At 54.6% G+C, this 13,231-nt stretch overlaps 1 protein-coding gene across 1 annotated transcript in view; it reads right to left on the bottom strand.

The window, feature by feature from the left end:
• Positions 1–13,231, bottom strand: part of Prex1 (phosphatidylinositol-3,4,5-trisphosphate dependent Rac exchange factor 1) — a gene marked incomplete at its 5' end in the record, with an annotated part of 154,738 nt that overhangs the window by 26,972 nt on the left and 114,535 nt on the right. The window contains 8 exons of the mRNA XM_026787272.1: positions 1,330–1,478; positions 2,175–2,267; positions 3,258–3,400; positions 5,622–5,694; positions 8,940–9,015; positions 11,291–11,340; positions 11,487–11,590; positions 12,661–12,761. Coding sequence (XP_026643073.1) covers positions 1,330–1,478; positions 2,175–2,267; positions 3,258–3,400; positions 5,622–5,694; positions 8,940–9,015; positions 11,291–11,340; positions 11,487–11,590; positions 12,661–12,761 — 789 coding nt within the window. The remainder of the gene's footprint in view (positions 1–1,329; positions 1,479–2,174; positions 2,268–3,257; positions 3,401–5,621; positions 5,695–8,939; positions 9,016–11,290; positions 11,341–11,486; positions 11,591–12,660; positions 12,762–13,231) is intronic.

Raw genomic sequence — 13,231 nt, 5'->3', positions numbered from 1 at the left:
AGATACCAGCTGGGGGTGGATATCAAGGGGACACACTAGCTGGGGAGGCACCAGCTTGTGGGGTATGGTTATCAAGGGGACGCACTAGCTAGGGAGGCAGCTATCAAGGGGAGGGAACAGCTGGGGGCTGGATATCATGGGAGACACAAGCTGGGGGTAGCAGGTATCAAGGAGAGGCACCAGCTAAGGGGAATGGCAGGTGTCACTTATCTTGAACTGTCGCCCTGCCTCAGCCATGTCCCTACCACACAGTATGGTTCCATCTATGCCTACCAGGCAGGAAGAATCGCCCTGAGCGCCTGTTCTCAGAACTTTAAACCCTGAGGACTTCCACCTCTGGCACCTAGCAGACAAGCCTTACCTGTCACCTTTCCCCCACATCATCTCTTCTTACAGAAATAGTCTAAACCAGTGGTCCTCAAACGTCCTAACGCTGAGACCCTTTCATACAGTTCCTCATGTTGTGGTGACCCCCCAACCATAAATCATTTTCATTGCTATTTCATAACTGTAATATTGTTATGGTAATGAATTATAATGCAAATCTCTGTTTTCCAGTGGTCTTAGATGACCCCTGAGAAAGGGTCGTTTGACTCCCCTCCTCCCCGCCGGTCCACTGAAAACTCTCCACAGCTCACAGCCAACATTTGGATCAATTACAGCTCACAGCCAGCAATTGGAATTATGGCATCAAACACATAATCTTAAAATACAAGTATGCCCTCTGCACTACATCTAGACGTGGTCCACCGTGACCTGCAAGCTGTGCAGCTGCTAGCTTGCCACCTGTGTCTACCTGCAGCCCGGGGGAAGGTTCCATCTCCAGTGGCCATCCATGGGACCTTGCCACAGGCATAAGGAGCCACAGGGCTTGGCCCCTCGGCTGTATCCACCTCTCCTGTCTCCCACTCCACTCCAACCCCTCACTGCCTCTGTCCCTCTACCACACTGTGAACAAGGTGACCTGGGGGTCTTTGTGCCAGATTCTTCATCCTTCCAGAGCCCTCAGCCCCAGGATACCCTCCCCGACTCTCAGTAATCTCTGAGAGCCACCACAATCCCCAGTGGCATCTCTCTGGCCCCTATTCTCTGCACACTGTCTTCAACCATACATATCCACCTCCATCTGACTAATCACCTCACTCCTGCCCTGTGTACACCTGTCCCCTGTCCACACCCCAACTCCACCTGAATCTACGGAAGGTAGGAACTGTATCTACACTGATGGGCCTGTGTCCCCAAGTCTGAGACACCACTCACACACACGTGCACTTGGGACACCTGCAGTTAGATCAGGAAGACCTGAGTTCGCCTTGGGGCCACACTCACTCTTTGGCCTTGGTGGCCACCAGGAGGCGTAGCGGGCGGCGGGAACAGAAAGACTGGTTGAGGATTGTCTCCACCTCAGAGAACGGCCGCAGGAACACCAAGTCCTCGTTGATGGAGTAGATCTTCCTCCCCACCTGCAGGCCAGCCATCTAGAGAGAAGCACCAGGAAGCTCATTCATTCCCTCTGGACGAGTGGTAAGAGGTGTGTGAGCCCAGGCTCTGAGCTCTGAGCTGTAAATAAAAGATCAAGGAGGCAAGGGTGGGTGGCAATTCCCATGGGAGGAAATGGTCAGGGCCAGCCACTGCTTGTCATGGCACAAAGGTCAGTGGGTGGCCACTTTGTGACCATGAGAATGTGACCAAGAATGTGGAATGAACATCAACATGACCCAAAGGTCTAGCCCCCCCCAACCCCCACCTCCTGCTAACCCAGTAGGCCATGAGGTGCCCCTAGCCAATTGAGAAAGAACCCCTTCAAGAGAGACTTCTGCTTTCCCTGTACATCCCCAGGAGTACAGCAGGTGGCGCTGGTGGAACACGCCAGAACCGCAGTCCCATTTCCCAGCTACCCTGCATCTCAGACAAGTTCCAGACTAAGTTCCCCATAGAAGCAAAATAGGAAAGGCATCAGCCGGCATCCCAGAACCTGCTGAGCTGCCCCACCTCCAAAGACATGAAGACATACCCGGCTGGGACACTGCCCCACTGAGTGAGTGGCCACCCTGGGTTCTCACCTCTGCCAGCAGACATGCTCAGATGGGACACTGCCCCACTGAGTGGACCCTGGGGTCTCACCTCTGCCAGCTGGGACACTGCCCTACTGAGCGGCCACCCTGGGGTCTCACCTCTGCCAGTGAGCCCCTCTGCACAGACTTCACCACCACAGCCTTGTTCTTCTCCTCGAGATCGAAGCCGTAGTCGTCTTCCTGAGGCGGGATCTGAAAGCCCGAGGCCAAGATGCACTTGAGGCAGCGAGGTGGGAGCAACACCACCCTGCTCACCATGGACTACGATCCAGCAGCTGGGGCCCCAAGTCTGCAGGGTAAGGGTGCAGACTGGACTGCAGGGCCAGGCCAGTGGACTGGAGTGATATCAGAATGTCGTGGGGCACAGTAGGCACAAAACACATCTATGTTGAATGAGGGGATGCCACCCTCTCGTCCCAGAGGCCAGTACTGATCACCTGTCGGCTTGCTTCTCCCACCCTCCCACCCCTGCAGCCCAGAGTCTCTCTGCTGTCCTCACATCAAGGGCTCATTAGCCCTTTAACACGAAGGGAAGAGATCCTATCTGCCAGAAGAATGGGTAAAAGGGAACTGGGGGGACACTTTCCCCAGGGCAGGATGGCCAGGAAATGTGCTGGGATCCTGGGAGTTGGCGTGTGGGTACACACGTACCCACAGTGAGTCAGCAGGAGCTCCGTGGGCACTGAGGACACTACTGAACCTGCCCCACCTGTGCTGTTGATCATGACTGGAGGGGAATGTGTCTGGGGAACACAGCAAGAGGAATGTCAGGGGAGCAACACTCGAGAATCTCAGAGATGGGGGAAGTGTGCCAGACAGCAGGCACAGCACCCAGGTGGGCTAAGATACCAGCATTCCTGACCTAGCAGGAAAATGTTTCCGACTGCAGACCCTCAAGGCTCCTTAATGCAGGCAGGACACAAGACTCTTGAAACCTACAGTGCCGTAGGTAACTAGGGAGGCACTGTGAACCTATGAGTGTGGGGTAGATGAAAAAACAGGAGCACCTGCAACCCCAGTTGGGAGGAGTGCAATCTTGGCTGGCATGGTGACCTGGCTTCCTAGGCCCAAGACTCGTGCTTAGAGCTGCATGCCCTGCTCTGGCCACTGGCTGAAGCTGCTCCACTCCCGAGCCGCAGGAGACTCGGGAAGAAAGGTATGGTAGTCCTACTGTGCTCCTACCAGTAACCGCTTGGCCAGGATGTTCTCCACCAGCTTGAAGTCATTGCGAAGCTGTTTGTTCTTGCTGCTGGTCCCCTCCATCTCCTCGTCGGCGTGGAAGCGGAAGTATTGGGATTCATCCTTGAATTCACTCTTCTCGAGAACTGTAAGCCACAGACACACAGTTCATGGTCAGATGGCAGTGGCTCAGCAGCCTTTGCCAACCGGCAGCCACAGGCTAGAAGCAAGCCCTGGACAAATGTGGCTTGGCCGAGAGAGTATTATACTAAAGCAAAATTGTGTACCAAAGTGTGAACGCCACATGAAGGGCAAGCTATCTGATTCTTTAAAAATCTGACACGGCTCAAGCCGTGCGCAAGCATTAAGACCCGAGTTCGGATTCGCAGTAGCCATATAAATGCCAGGTGCAGCCCAGGTCTACCCCAGCTCTGGGTTCAGAGACAGATCCTGTCTCAAAAATCAAAATGAAAAGTGACTGAGGAAAGACATCTAATGTCCACCTCTGGCCTCACGTGCACATGAACGCAACCACACACATACACACCCAGGCTGGTTCCCAGCACCCATACTGAGTAGCTCACAACCACCTGCAAGCCCAGCTCCGGGGGATATGATGCACACGCGGGCACACACACAAATTTAAAACAAGAAATCATATAAAAAACAAAAAGACCAGGCATAGTGGCACGTGCCTCTAATCCCAGCACTTGGGAGCCAGAGGCAGGTGGATCTCCTAGTTAGAGGCCAGCCTGGTCTACAGTGTGAGTTTCAGGACAGCCTGGGCTACGCAGAGAAACACAACAGAGGGTACAGCAAAGCCCAGAGTTAGCAGCTGTCGAAGGCCCATGAGGCTCTGGGGTAAGGCAGAGGTGGCAGTTCCTCCTCCTCCAAGGAAACTACCTGTGTGTGAGTGATCCTGGGTTACGTGTGTGTTCCTGGGTCACCCCATCACCTCTTCAGAACAGACACACAAATTGCTATTTGCATCCGAGCAGGGCAGCCAGGCTCCAGGCAGCCTGCTTATTTAGTCTCCATTGTAAACATGGGGTTAGAGGATTCCAGAGCTGGAGGAAGAGTCAGCGCTGCATCTGAGCCGTGAAGTCCCAGCAGACACGGCAGTACTGAGACTTCTGAGTCACCAGCACAGCCAAGGGAGGCCCTGCTCCCTTTTCCCAGCTTTGAGCACACAGACCTGGGTTCAAATCCTTCCATCTAATACTTTAACCTCTCTGTGCTTCAGCTTTCTCCTCTAGCAGAATAAGAACAAGTCCCTGGGCCGGCTCTAAGGCTCCCTCCCTGAAGACTCCCGCGGTTCTGAGGCTCAGTTCAGACGTGGCGGGAGGTGCCATCCCTTCCTCCACTCTGAGCTAACCCTGCTCTTTTGCCACAGCCACACCCTAACTTTCAGCCCTTTCCTATTTTAGCACATATTTGAGTTCGTGGCAGGGTGCGGGGGAGCTTCACAGCCTGCCATCTCCCTCCCTGAAGGGCCCTGAGGGCATCAGGGCTGCCCAAGTGCCCCTCCTTGTACAGCATCCCCAGACAGCTGCCTTCCGGGAACAAGGCTGAGTGGACCACAATTATCCTCAGCCACAAATGAGAGGCTCCTGCAGAGGACAGGCAGCAGGGCCAGTGCTATCAGAGGGTACAAACAGCTTCTGAGAAGGAAACAGCCCCAATGGGTGGCCAAGCCTGGTCCCTTCAGCTGAGGGGATAAAACTGTAAGGCTCTTGGAGAAAAACTGAGGCTACAGGAGAGCTAAGCCTAGGGGGAGTGAGCTAAGGTGAGCCTAGACCTGGGCCATGGGCACAGACAGACAAATGGCTCCCAGCCTATTTTCCTAAATAAAGTTTTATTAGCACTTAGCCACACCCCTTTTGTTCCAGTGTTGTGGTGGCTGCTTCAGCACCTCCTGCCTGGCCCTTTGCAGAGCAAGTTCACTAACTCTGAGTTACAGCAAAGTACCTGGGGGCAGGGAGATGACCTGAGGCCTGCCAGGACCAGTCTCCTGCCACCATCTCACACTTCTGCAGCCTGTATCTGTGTCCAAGCCAGGGCAAGCCACCACAGCACCTGTTCATCAGCATGCACAAGACATGTTGGGTTGTCTGATACACAGAGTGGGACACACATGCACATATGCCAGATTCTGAGCCTCTCCATGGCACCACCCAGCACCATGCCGGGCACACAGTGGTCACCCGTTGAAAGGAGGCAGAGACTAGAAGGGAGAAGATGACCAGCAACAGTGATGGGAGACACCTGGGGGCAGGGGAGGCCAAGGCACAGCATTCAATGCTGAGACACCACATACGCAAAGCTGGCTCCCAAAGCCCTGAGCAGAGTTCTAGGCCCTGCACTTACCATGGTGCATGAAACCGTTGTTGCACAGACCCACGCCAAGCGCTACTGCCTCCTCTCGTGTCTGGCAGTCCCCCTGCAATGAATAGAAGGGGATGCCATGAGGGGAGCCAGCACTGAGTCCTCTAAGGGCAACCCATGGCAGGCTGCCACTCAGGAGACACAGGCTGCATGAGGGCAGAGATTTGTCATGCTGAATATCAAGGTCGCCAAACCTGTTTGGAACCTACTCCTAATGAACTCCTAACAAGGGAGTCAAGCTGTTAGATGTTTCTGGTTGCCTAACAACGGCCCTTTCCCGATCCCTCCCTAGTAAGGAAACTCTCGCCCCCTTCCATAACAACCTGGGTAGTTAAGGTGGACACAAGTAAAATCCTCCAGCAAGTGTGCTACGTCCCCTGTGCCCACAGACTGCTGCCCGGAACAAAGGAGTGACACCCGGTGCTTCTGCAATCATTCTAGATCAAAATGTGACCGCAAGGTAAACTACTGCAATGGTGGCAGAGCAGAAGGACACAGTGTGGTTCCCAAAGACCTCGTGTGCACCTTAGTGTGCCGGGCCACCAACCTCTGTGCTGCTCTCCTGAGAGGCACAAATCCCAGTCTGTTCTGTTCTCTACGTCTGTAGACGTGTCCCTGGTGGCAGAAATGAAATCTATGGTGCCTGAAAAGCCTGCAGCGGCTTCTGCAGACCTCTGGAAAGAGGACACCAGTGACAAAGCCATGTGAGGATGTGATGGCATCATGGGCAGAAGTCTGACTCATGCGGATGCCACTGAAATACTGACGGCTGCGTGTTTCTAGATATGTGGCCTCCGACAGTCACCTTTCATTTAGGTTTTCTGTCTTTACAACATGTCAGCAGAACTTGGGACACCTGGCTGATCTCAAAGGATGGGGAGCAGGGATCTGACTCCTGGTGCCTGCCCTTAGTTTCCACCCCTCCCCAAACCAGCATATTTGTGTTGCTTGCAGTTCAGGCAAGAATTTGGATTCTCCCCCTTCCCTACTTTGGCCTCCCAAATGCTTGAAGCACAGGTGTATCCCAACACAATGGACTTAGAACTCAAAAAAAACCTCAGTGCTAACCAGGTAGAGAGAGGCCAGAACCTTAGCATGGAGTTGGGCAGGCAGGCTCAGGCACAGCTGCCGACTGAATCAAGGACTGTGATTGGGAGCACCTCGACAGCTAGGGGCCAGGCTCAGAGGCTTCCAGACACACAGGCAGCCAGCCCTGCATGCAACTGTTACAGTACACAGAAGAGAAGGGCTGCCAGACACCTAGCCAAGCAGGCCTGACCTTCCTTGTAGAGGGTGGAGGAGGGTACTCCCAGCCAAAGGGACCTGATTGCTTTTCCAGCAGCTGTGAGGCCAGTCATGAGGACCAGGTGTAGGGACTCCAGAAGGAATTGTGGGGGCAGATTGGGGACCCTGGAGAGGGGCTGAAAGACTCTTGGCCTCAGCGCTCACTGTATTATCAGCTGAAGATCACAGAGAAGACAAACAGCTCCTAAAGGATCCTAGGCCGGTGGCAGGGGATGGCAAAATTGGAGTTAGGACAGAGGAGGCAACAGGGAGGAACAGTCCGCAGCAACTGCCCCTACCCGTAGAGGACTGACTGCCAATCCAGGTAGCCTTGGCTGGGTGTTCGGTCCAAGAGGACTAGTGGGCCTCTGGAGTCCACTTGGCTTGCAAAGGGCTCAGAACCAGCCTAGCCTGCCTGTCCTATCAACAGAGGAGCCAGAGGCCAAGGAGGCTCCTCAGGACACAGGGTAAGCCACGGTGACAGATATGGGTGCCCCAGATGAGGACAAGTTGGAGGGGGAGGGGTAGGACAACTTGGGCAGTGTCCTCTAACTCATCTCTAGTTGCTGCTGTCTCTAAACTGAGAGTCATGGGGTTTCCCCCAAGCTCCTGGGAGCAAAATGTGCACACCTCTGCCTGGCACACACCCCTGCCTGGCACACAATCCCGCCTGGCACACAGGAAAGCCATCCCCATCTTGTCACCTGACTTTTCAAGGGACCAGTGGAAGCAAAACACGGTTGGATGCACACAGAGAGGCACAGATCACCACAGACACCATGCCCACCACGATCCATCTCTCCACTGACTGACTCCTTGACAGCTGGGGAAACTAAGGCACAAGCAGGAGGGCTGATCCGGGTTGCCCGATGACAAGGAGGCTTTCTGAGGGTTGTGTGAGCCATCACATCACAGAAGGGGAAACCAAGATTCCAAAGGGCAATCACTGGCCCCAAGGTGGTGGCTCTGCCACACTGCATTTATCTGTGTCCACTCCCTGCATGGCCCATGTGGACCCTCCTATGATTAAGATGTCCAGATCATTAGCAACACCATCTGCTGGGCTCCGGTGATTAATGCAAGGGGTGCTCAGGGGATGCAACTGTCCACTTTCTCTGCCCTACTGCTGGCGCTGGCCCTTGGGTCCAGAAGGTACAAAGGAGGAAGGCCAGCATGTGCTGCCCCTGGTCACCATCAGCCCATGGCTGGGTTATTATCAAGGCGGTGCGTCCACACACAGCACTCCCTATCTGGCTGTGCACTCAGAACAAGTCACATGACCTAAGCCTTAGGCTCCCCATTTGTAACACTGGAAGGGTTCAGTGCGTCCTGAGGGTCAAATAAGATGACACACCATGGTCTGAGGTCACACATAGCATGGCTGGTTTCTCTGAGCTAGGTACTCCTGACCTTTAGGGTCTCAACTCTGACTCACCACCCATGCATGTGAACCTGTCCCCAAGCACCCCTGGCTGGATCCTGAGACATCCAGGACCCCTCAACACTCCTGGTCTCTTTCACATGGACTGGATTCAGCATTTAAGTGGGGCTCCTCCCGGTTGGTGACACCTGAGGGGACAAACCATTTGGACAGGGAGAACTTGAGGCATTTCTCCCTTAACATTACGTGAAATGAAAAGGCTCAACTCTTCCTGCTGCTTGCCTTTGCAGTTCTGTGCGGGTGCAATGCCTGGAGCTGGGGCTGCCACTGTGTGAAGACGAAGCAGCCAGCCTGAAGACAGCACAGTCAGATGGCGGAAAGGTAGAAGGCTGGGCGTAAACACCGTCACTGAGCACCAGGACACTACATGAAAGGAAGCCGCTGCCCAGAGACAGAGTCCCTTGCTAAGAGGTTCCCTGTGTGGTCACACTCTAGACACAGAGAGCAGAAAGGAGCTGGGTCTGCCCCCAGCTACGCTGCTGACCCCAGCTACGCTGCTGACCCCAGCTACGCTGCTGTCCCCAGCTACACGGCTAATCCCAAACCACACAGAGTCTGGGGCCACTCATACTCACTTGCGCCAACAGCCAGTCCACCAGCTTGCTCCCAGGGACCACGGATTTGTAAGTCTTCAGGTGGTAATCACGGTCCCTGAGGAAGAGGAGGACAAATGAGTGGCTGCATGGGGGGGCATGTTGGACAATGACCGGCTGCATGGGGGGGCATGTTGGACAATGACTGGCTGCATGGGGGGGCATGTTGGACAATGACTGGCTGCATGGGGGAGCATGTTGGACAATGACTGGCTGCATGGGGGGGCATGTTGGGCAATGACTGGCTGCATGGGGAGGCATGTTGGTTTCTGGAGCCTGCTCCAGCTGGAAGATCTTCAACAGACATGGAGAAGAGGTTGACCCACTCCTGACTTATGGGCCAGCTGCCCCACCAGAAGATGAAGAGAAGGCCTCGGGCTGCAGACACTCTCTAGCCCAGGGGACCTCTTTGTGCAGTCATGGCTCTTGAGGCAGCTTTGCCAGCACAGACAGGTTTGCGCTGGGGTGGAGTGCCACACTGAGGACCATGAGCATCGTACAGCACCAGATGTCTCTACAGCAAGGCCCTCTCCTGGCCAAACATCCACAGTCCACAGCTGGGGAACCTTGATTTTCTAAGAAGGGTGAGAGAGGCTCCCCCGTTCCTCTGCCTTGTTTTGGTGCTGACACACACACGTGTTCAAAAACATGTGGCTAAGGGCAGGCTGGGCTCTAAGAACAGAGCAGAACCTAAACCTGGAGGGCACAGGGGTGTCCTGGTAAAGTACGCACTCTATCTACATGGCTAGCCTTTGGAGCTGTGGGACCTGAGCAGTCAAACAGTGACAAACTCAGCCTTAAGCTGATGAACAGAGTTCTACAGCTCTGGTTGGAGCCGCTGAAGTATGTTCAGGATTAGGTATGGTCAGCTGTGAGACGAAGCAAGGATCCTAGTACATCCCCACCACAATCTAAAAAAAGAAAAAGGAAGTCAGGCCAGCAGGTTGGAAGACCCAGGGAAAGCCAGTAGGGAACAAACAGGCAGAGGTCACAGAGCTAAGAAGGCCGCTGGGCACCAGCAGAAGCCACAGGGACCCAGGAGGCCGCTGGGCACCAGCAGAGGCCACAGGGGCCCAGGAGGCCGCTGGACACAGGCATAGGCCACAGGGGCCCAGGAGGCCACTGGACACAGGCAGAGGTCACTGGAATCCAGGAAGAGGCTGGGCCCGTCTGCCACTACCTCCTAGGACCAGCACAGAGCAGCAAAAGGAATATGAGAGGAGGCAGGGCTGTGGGTGAAGCATTTGCAGGGCCTGACATCACAGACCATGAACTGGATGGATGAAGTCCCTGGGACAACAGTCATGTCGCCCTGTCCTTGTCTCTCCACCCACAACCACAGACTTCCTAACAGAGACTGACCCACTCGTTTCTGATGCCAGAAGCCTACGAGCATACTTTCTGTGACTTCAGCACTGTAACTTTAAGCTGCTGGCGAGCTCGCTGGCTGGAATAGAAACAGTCACTCAACAAACACTAGTGCTGGATTGTGCCACTCGAGGTCAATGCCCTGCCACATAGCCATTTGAATTCAGGCTCAAGCAGCCCATAAAATCAAAATAAAAGTTCATTAAATTAAAAAAAAAATCTGCCAGGTGGTGCTGGCACACACTGTTAATCCCAGCACTTGGGAGGCAAAAACAGGAGAATTTCTGTGAGTTCAAGGCCAGCCTGGTCTACAAAGGACAGACAGGATTACCCAGAGGGACCTCGTCTCAGAAAAGAAAAAAAAAAGTCTAGACTCTGTATCCTGGAGCATTTGCAAACCTCATGGGGACAGGTGTCCCTGGGGGTGACAAACACAGGCACAGAGCACCAGAAAGCATGACTCTGTTCCTGGGTGGGACACAGGGAGGGGGCCAGGACAGGCTCGAGATGGAACTCAGTGGCGGAGCATGTGTCCCTTCCTGGGGCCCCATCCCAGGAAATTAAAATGTAAAGGCAGCCAGGGAAGCCGACCTGACAGGGAGGCTCTGGGAAGCCATGAGAGCCAAGGCTATGTAGGAGAGAGCATCCCACAGCAGCAGCAAGCGCAGAGGCCCTGAGGTGCATCCCACTTCACACACCGCTTCAGACAGGAATGGTGAGGCACAGGAAGGTGGAGGACTGTCCAGGGTCACGCAGCTGGGAACCAGTACATAGATCCAGTCAATGTCAACCTGCCCCTTACTATCCCTGCAGCATACCCCACAAATCCACTCACTTCATCCTGATGGCCTGACAGAGGAGCTCAGTGATTAACCCTGTCTGATGGAGGAGCCTGAGTCTCAGAGAGGTCCAGGTACTGGTGGGGCCATGCAGATACTGTCAGGAAGGTACGCCATGGGACTTACTTGATCACAGGGGTGTAGAGGCTATGCAGACGGCAGTAGAGTCTCACGCCCTACAAGCAAGAGCAAGGTCTGAATCAGCTACATCTTCTAGACTGCTGGGAAAATGAGGGTGGGCAGGGGCAGGCTATGAGCGACATAGGCTTGTTCTGCAGGGACCTCCAGCTGGAGCGGGGCCATAGGCTGAAGGACGTCCTACCTTGGACATGATATCCTCCAGCTCACTGCGAGCCTTGTAGGTGCCGTCATCGTAGCGGAAGCGATACATCACCTGCTCGTTCTTGAACTGATGTTTGTCAGAGACTGGAAAGACCCAGGGACTGGTGAGGTTGGGAACACCCTCCACCTCCACCCTCTGGTCCCCCATACATTGAGGGACTTGAGAGACACAGCCTGGGCAGGTTGACACCTGTGGACACCTCTGATTTGCCCTGCCCTTTGAATGGGAACCAAGTACTCCAGGGGAGAGCCCACACAGCTGGGATCTGCACAGCTATCCTCCTATTCTGCTGGGGACTTAGACCCAGATACAGATTCTGTGTACAGCCAAAAGTCCAAATCTCTAAGAACGAAGACACTTCACTCCCACCTGGACACTCAGTGGCTTCTGGTTGGCTTGGGGGACCCACACAACCGCCAGGGTTGGGCCAGGGCTTAGTGTGGCACGTCTGCCCTCTCCACAGCACCAGCCATGACTGGAGTCATTCGACAGTGACCCCCATGAGCTTTCAGACCTCACAGCTGAGTCTTTCCCCAGCTCCGAGTCACCTGGTCTCACTTCAACCATGCCCCTGTCCACTCAGGAGGCAGTCTCACTGCCTTCCTTGCTGCTCCTTGTAGACCACTCAGCATCCCCCTGCCTAGATGATGACCTAGAGCCCACTTGCCTCCCTCGTTGCTAGGAGAGGTACCCCCAAGCTCCTGCCCAGAACTGAGCCCCCAACCACACTGACCGCCACTCTGTGCTCTCCCAGCTCAATCATGCCACACCGATACCCTCTGCTCCCTTCTTCGTCTCCCCTCCAAGCACAAGGTCAGCTCTGTGAGGACAGGACGCTCCATCTGTCCCGTTCACAGGCGTGCAAGCAGTGTCTGCTGCAAGGGACATGCAACAGACACCTACGAGTTAGCTAAAACCTAAGCAGAGGGCTTGTTCTTTCTGGAGGGGCAAACAGAAAGTTCTAGCCCCTGGCCAACTGTTGTGAGGCATCCTCCCTAGCTGGTGCCCAAGGAAATACTCATTCTGCCACCTTGGAGAAATGTCATGAGGCAGCTGTGGTCCTGGGCCACCCCTTCGAAGTATGGGAGCAGACTTCTGGGGAAAGGGCCGCTTCCCCGCCGTCAAGCTACCGTGCCACACCTCTCCCACTCACCATGGTGAATGATGCCATTCTCCAGCAGGGCTTGGCCCAAGTTGATCCCTTCTTCTGTTTTGCTGATCTCGCCGATTTCCAGGAGCCAGGCGACAAACTCACTGCCAGGAACAGAAGATATGATGAGATGGTCCCCAGCCCTGGAACCAGAACCAAGCTGGCCTGGCCCCACCCACCCCAGGAATGATAGGCAGATCTTCCTGCAGGCACAGAAAACCAGGAGCCATGGCCCAAGAGACAGTGGTTTACCTGTGCCTTTTCAGGTGACTAAGACCAGTCACACACAGATCTGCCTCATCCACCCTGGAGGTGTTGTGGGGGGAGGGGATGAATGAATGGGTGGGTAGCAAGCATATGAATGGATGAGCGGATAGGTGCATGGTTGGAAGGGTGGTGGATGTTTGGTAAATGGAGGAATGATGGGGGCAGAGAGGTGTGAATGAATGATTGAGAGATACACAACAGGTGGTCGGATGGGTAGGTGATGGGCTAGTGGGTAGGGAGACGTATAGATAGAAGGGTGAAAGAAGGGGGGATGGTTGACAGTTAGCAGATGAATAAAGGATGGATG

This window comes from Microtus ochrogaster, linkage group LG8 (assembly GCF_000317375.1).
Source record: "Microtus ochrogaster isolate Prairie Vole_2 linkage group LG8, MicOch1.0, whole genome shotgun sequence".
Classification (NCBI taxonomy): domain Eukaryota; kingdom Metazoa; phylum Chordata; class Mammalia; order Rodentia; family Cricetidae; genus Microtus; species Microtus ochrogaster.
The sequence above is the reverse complement of the archived record's forward strand: the minus strand, read 5'-3'. Positions and strand labels throughout refer to the sequence as shown.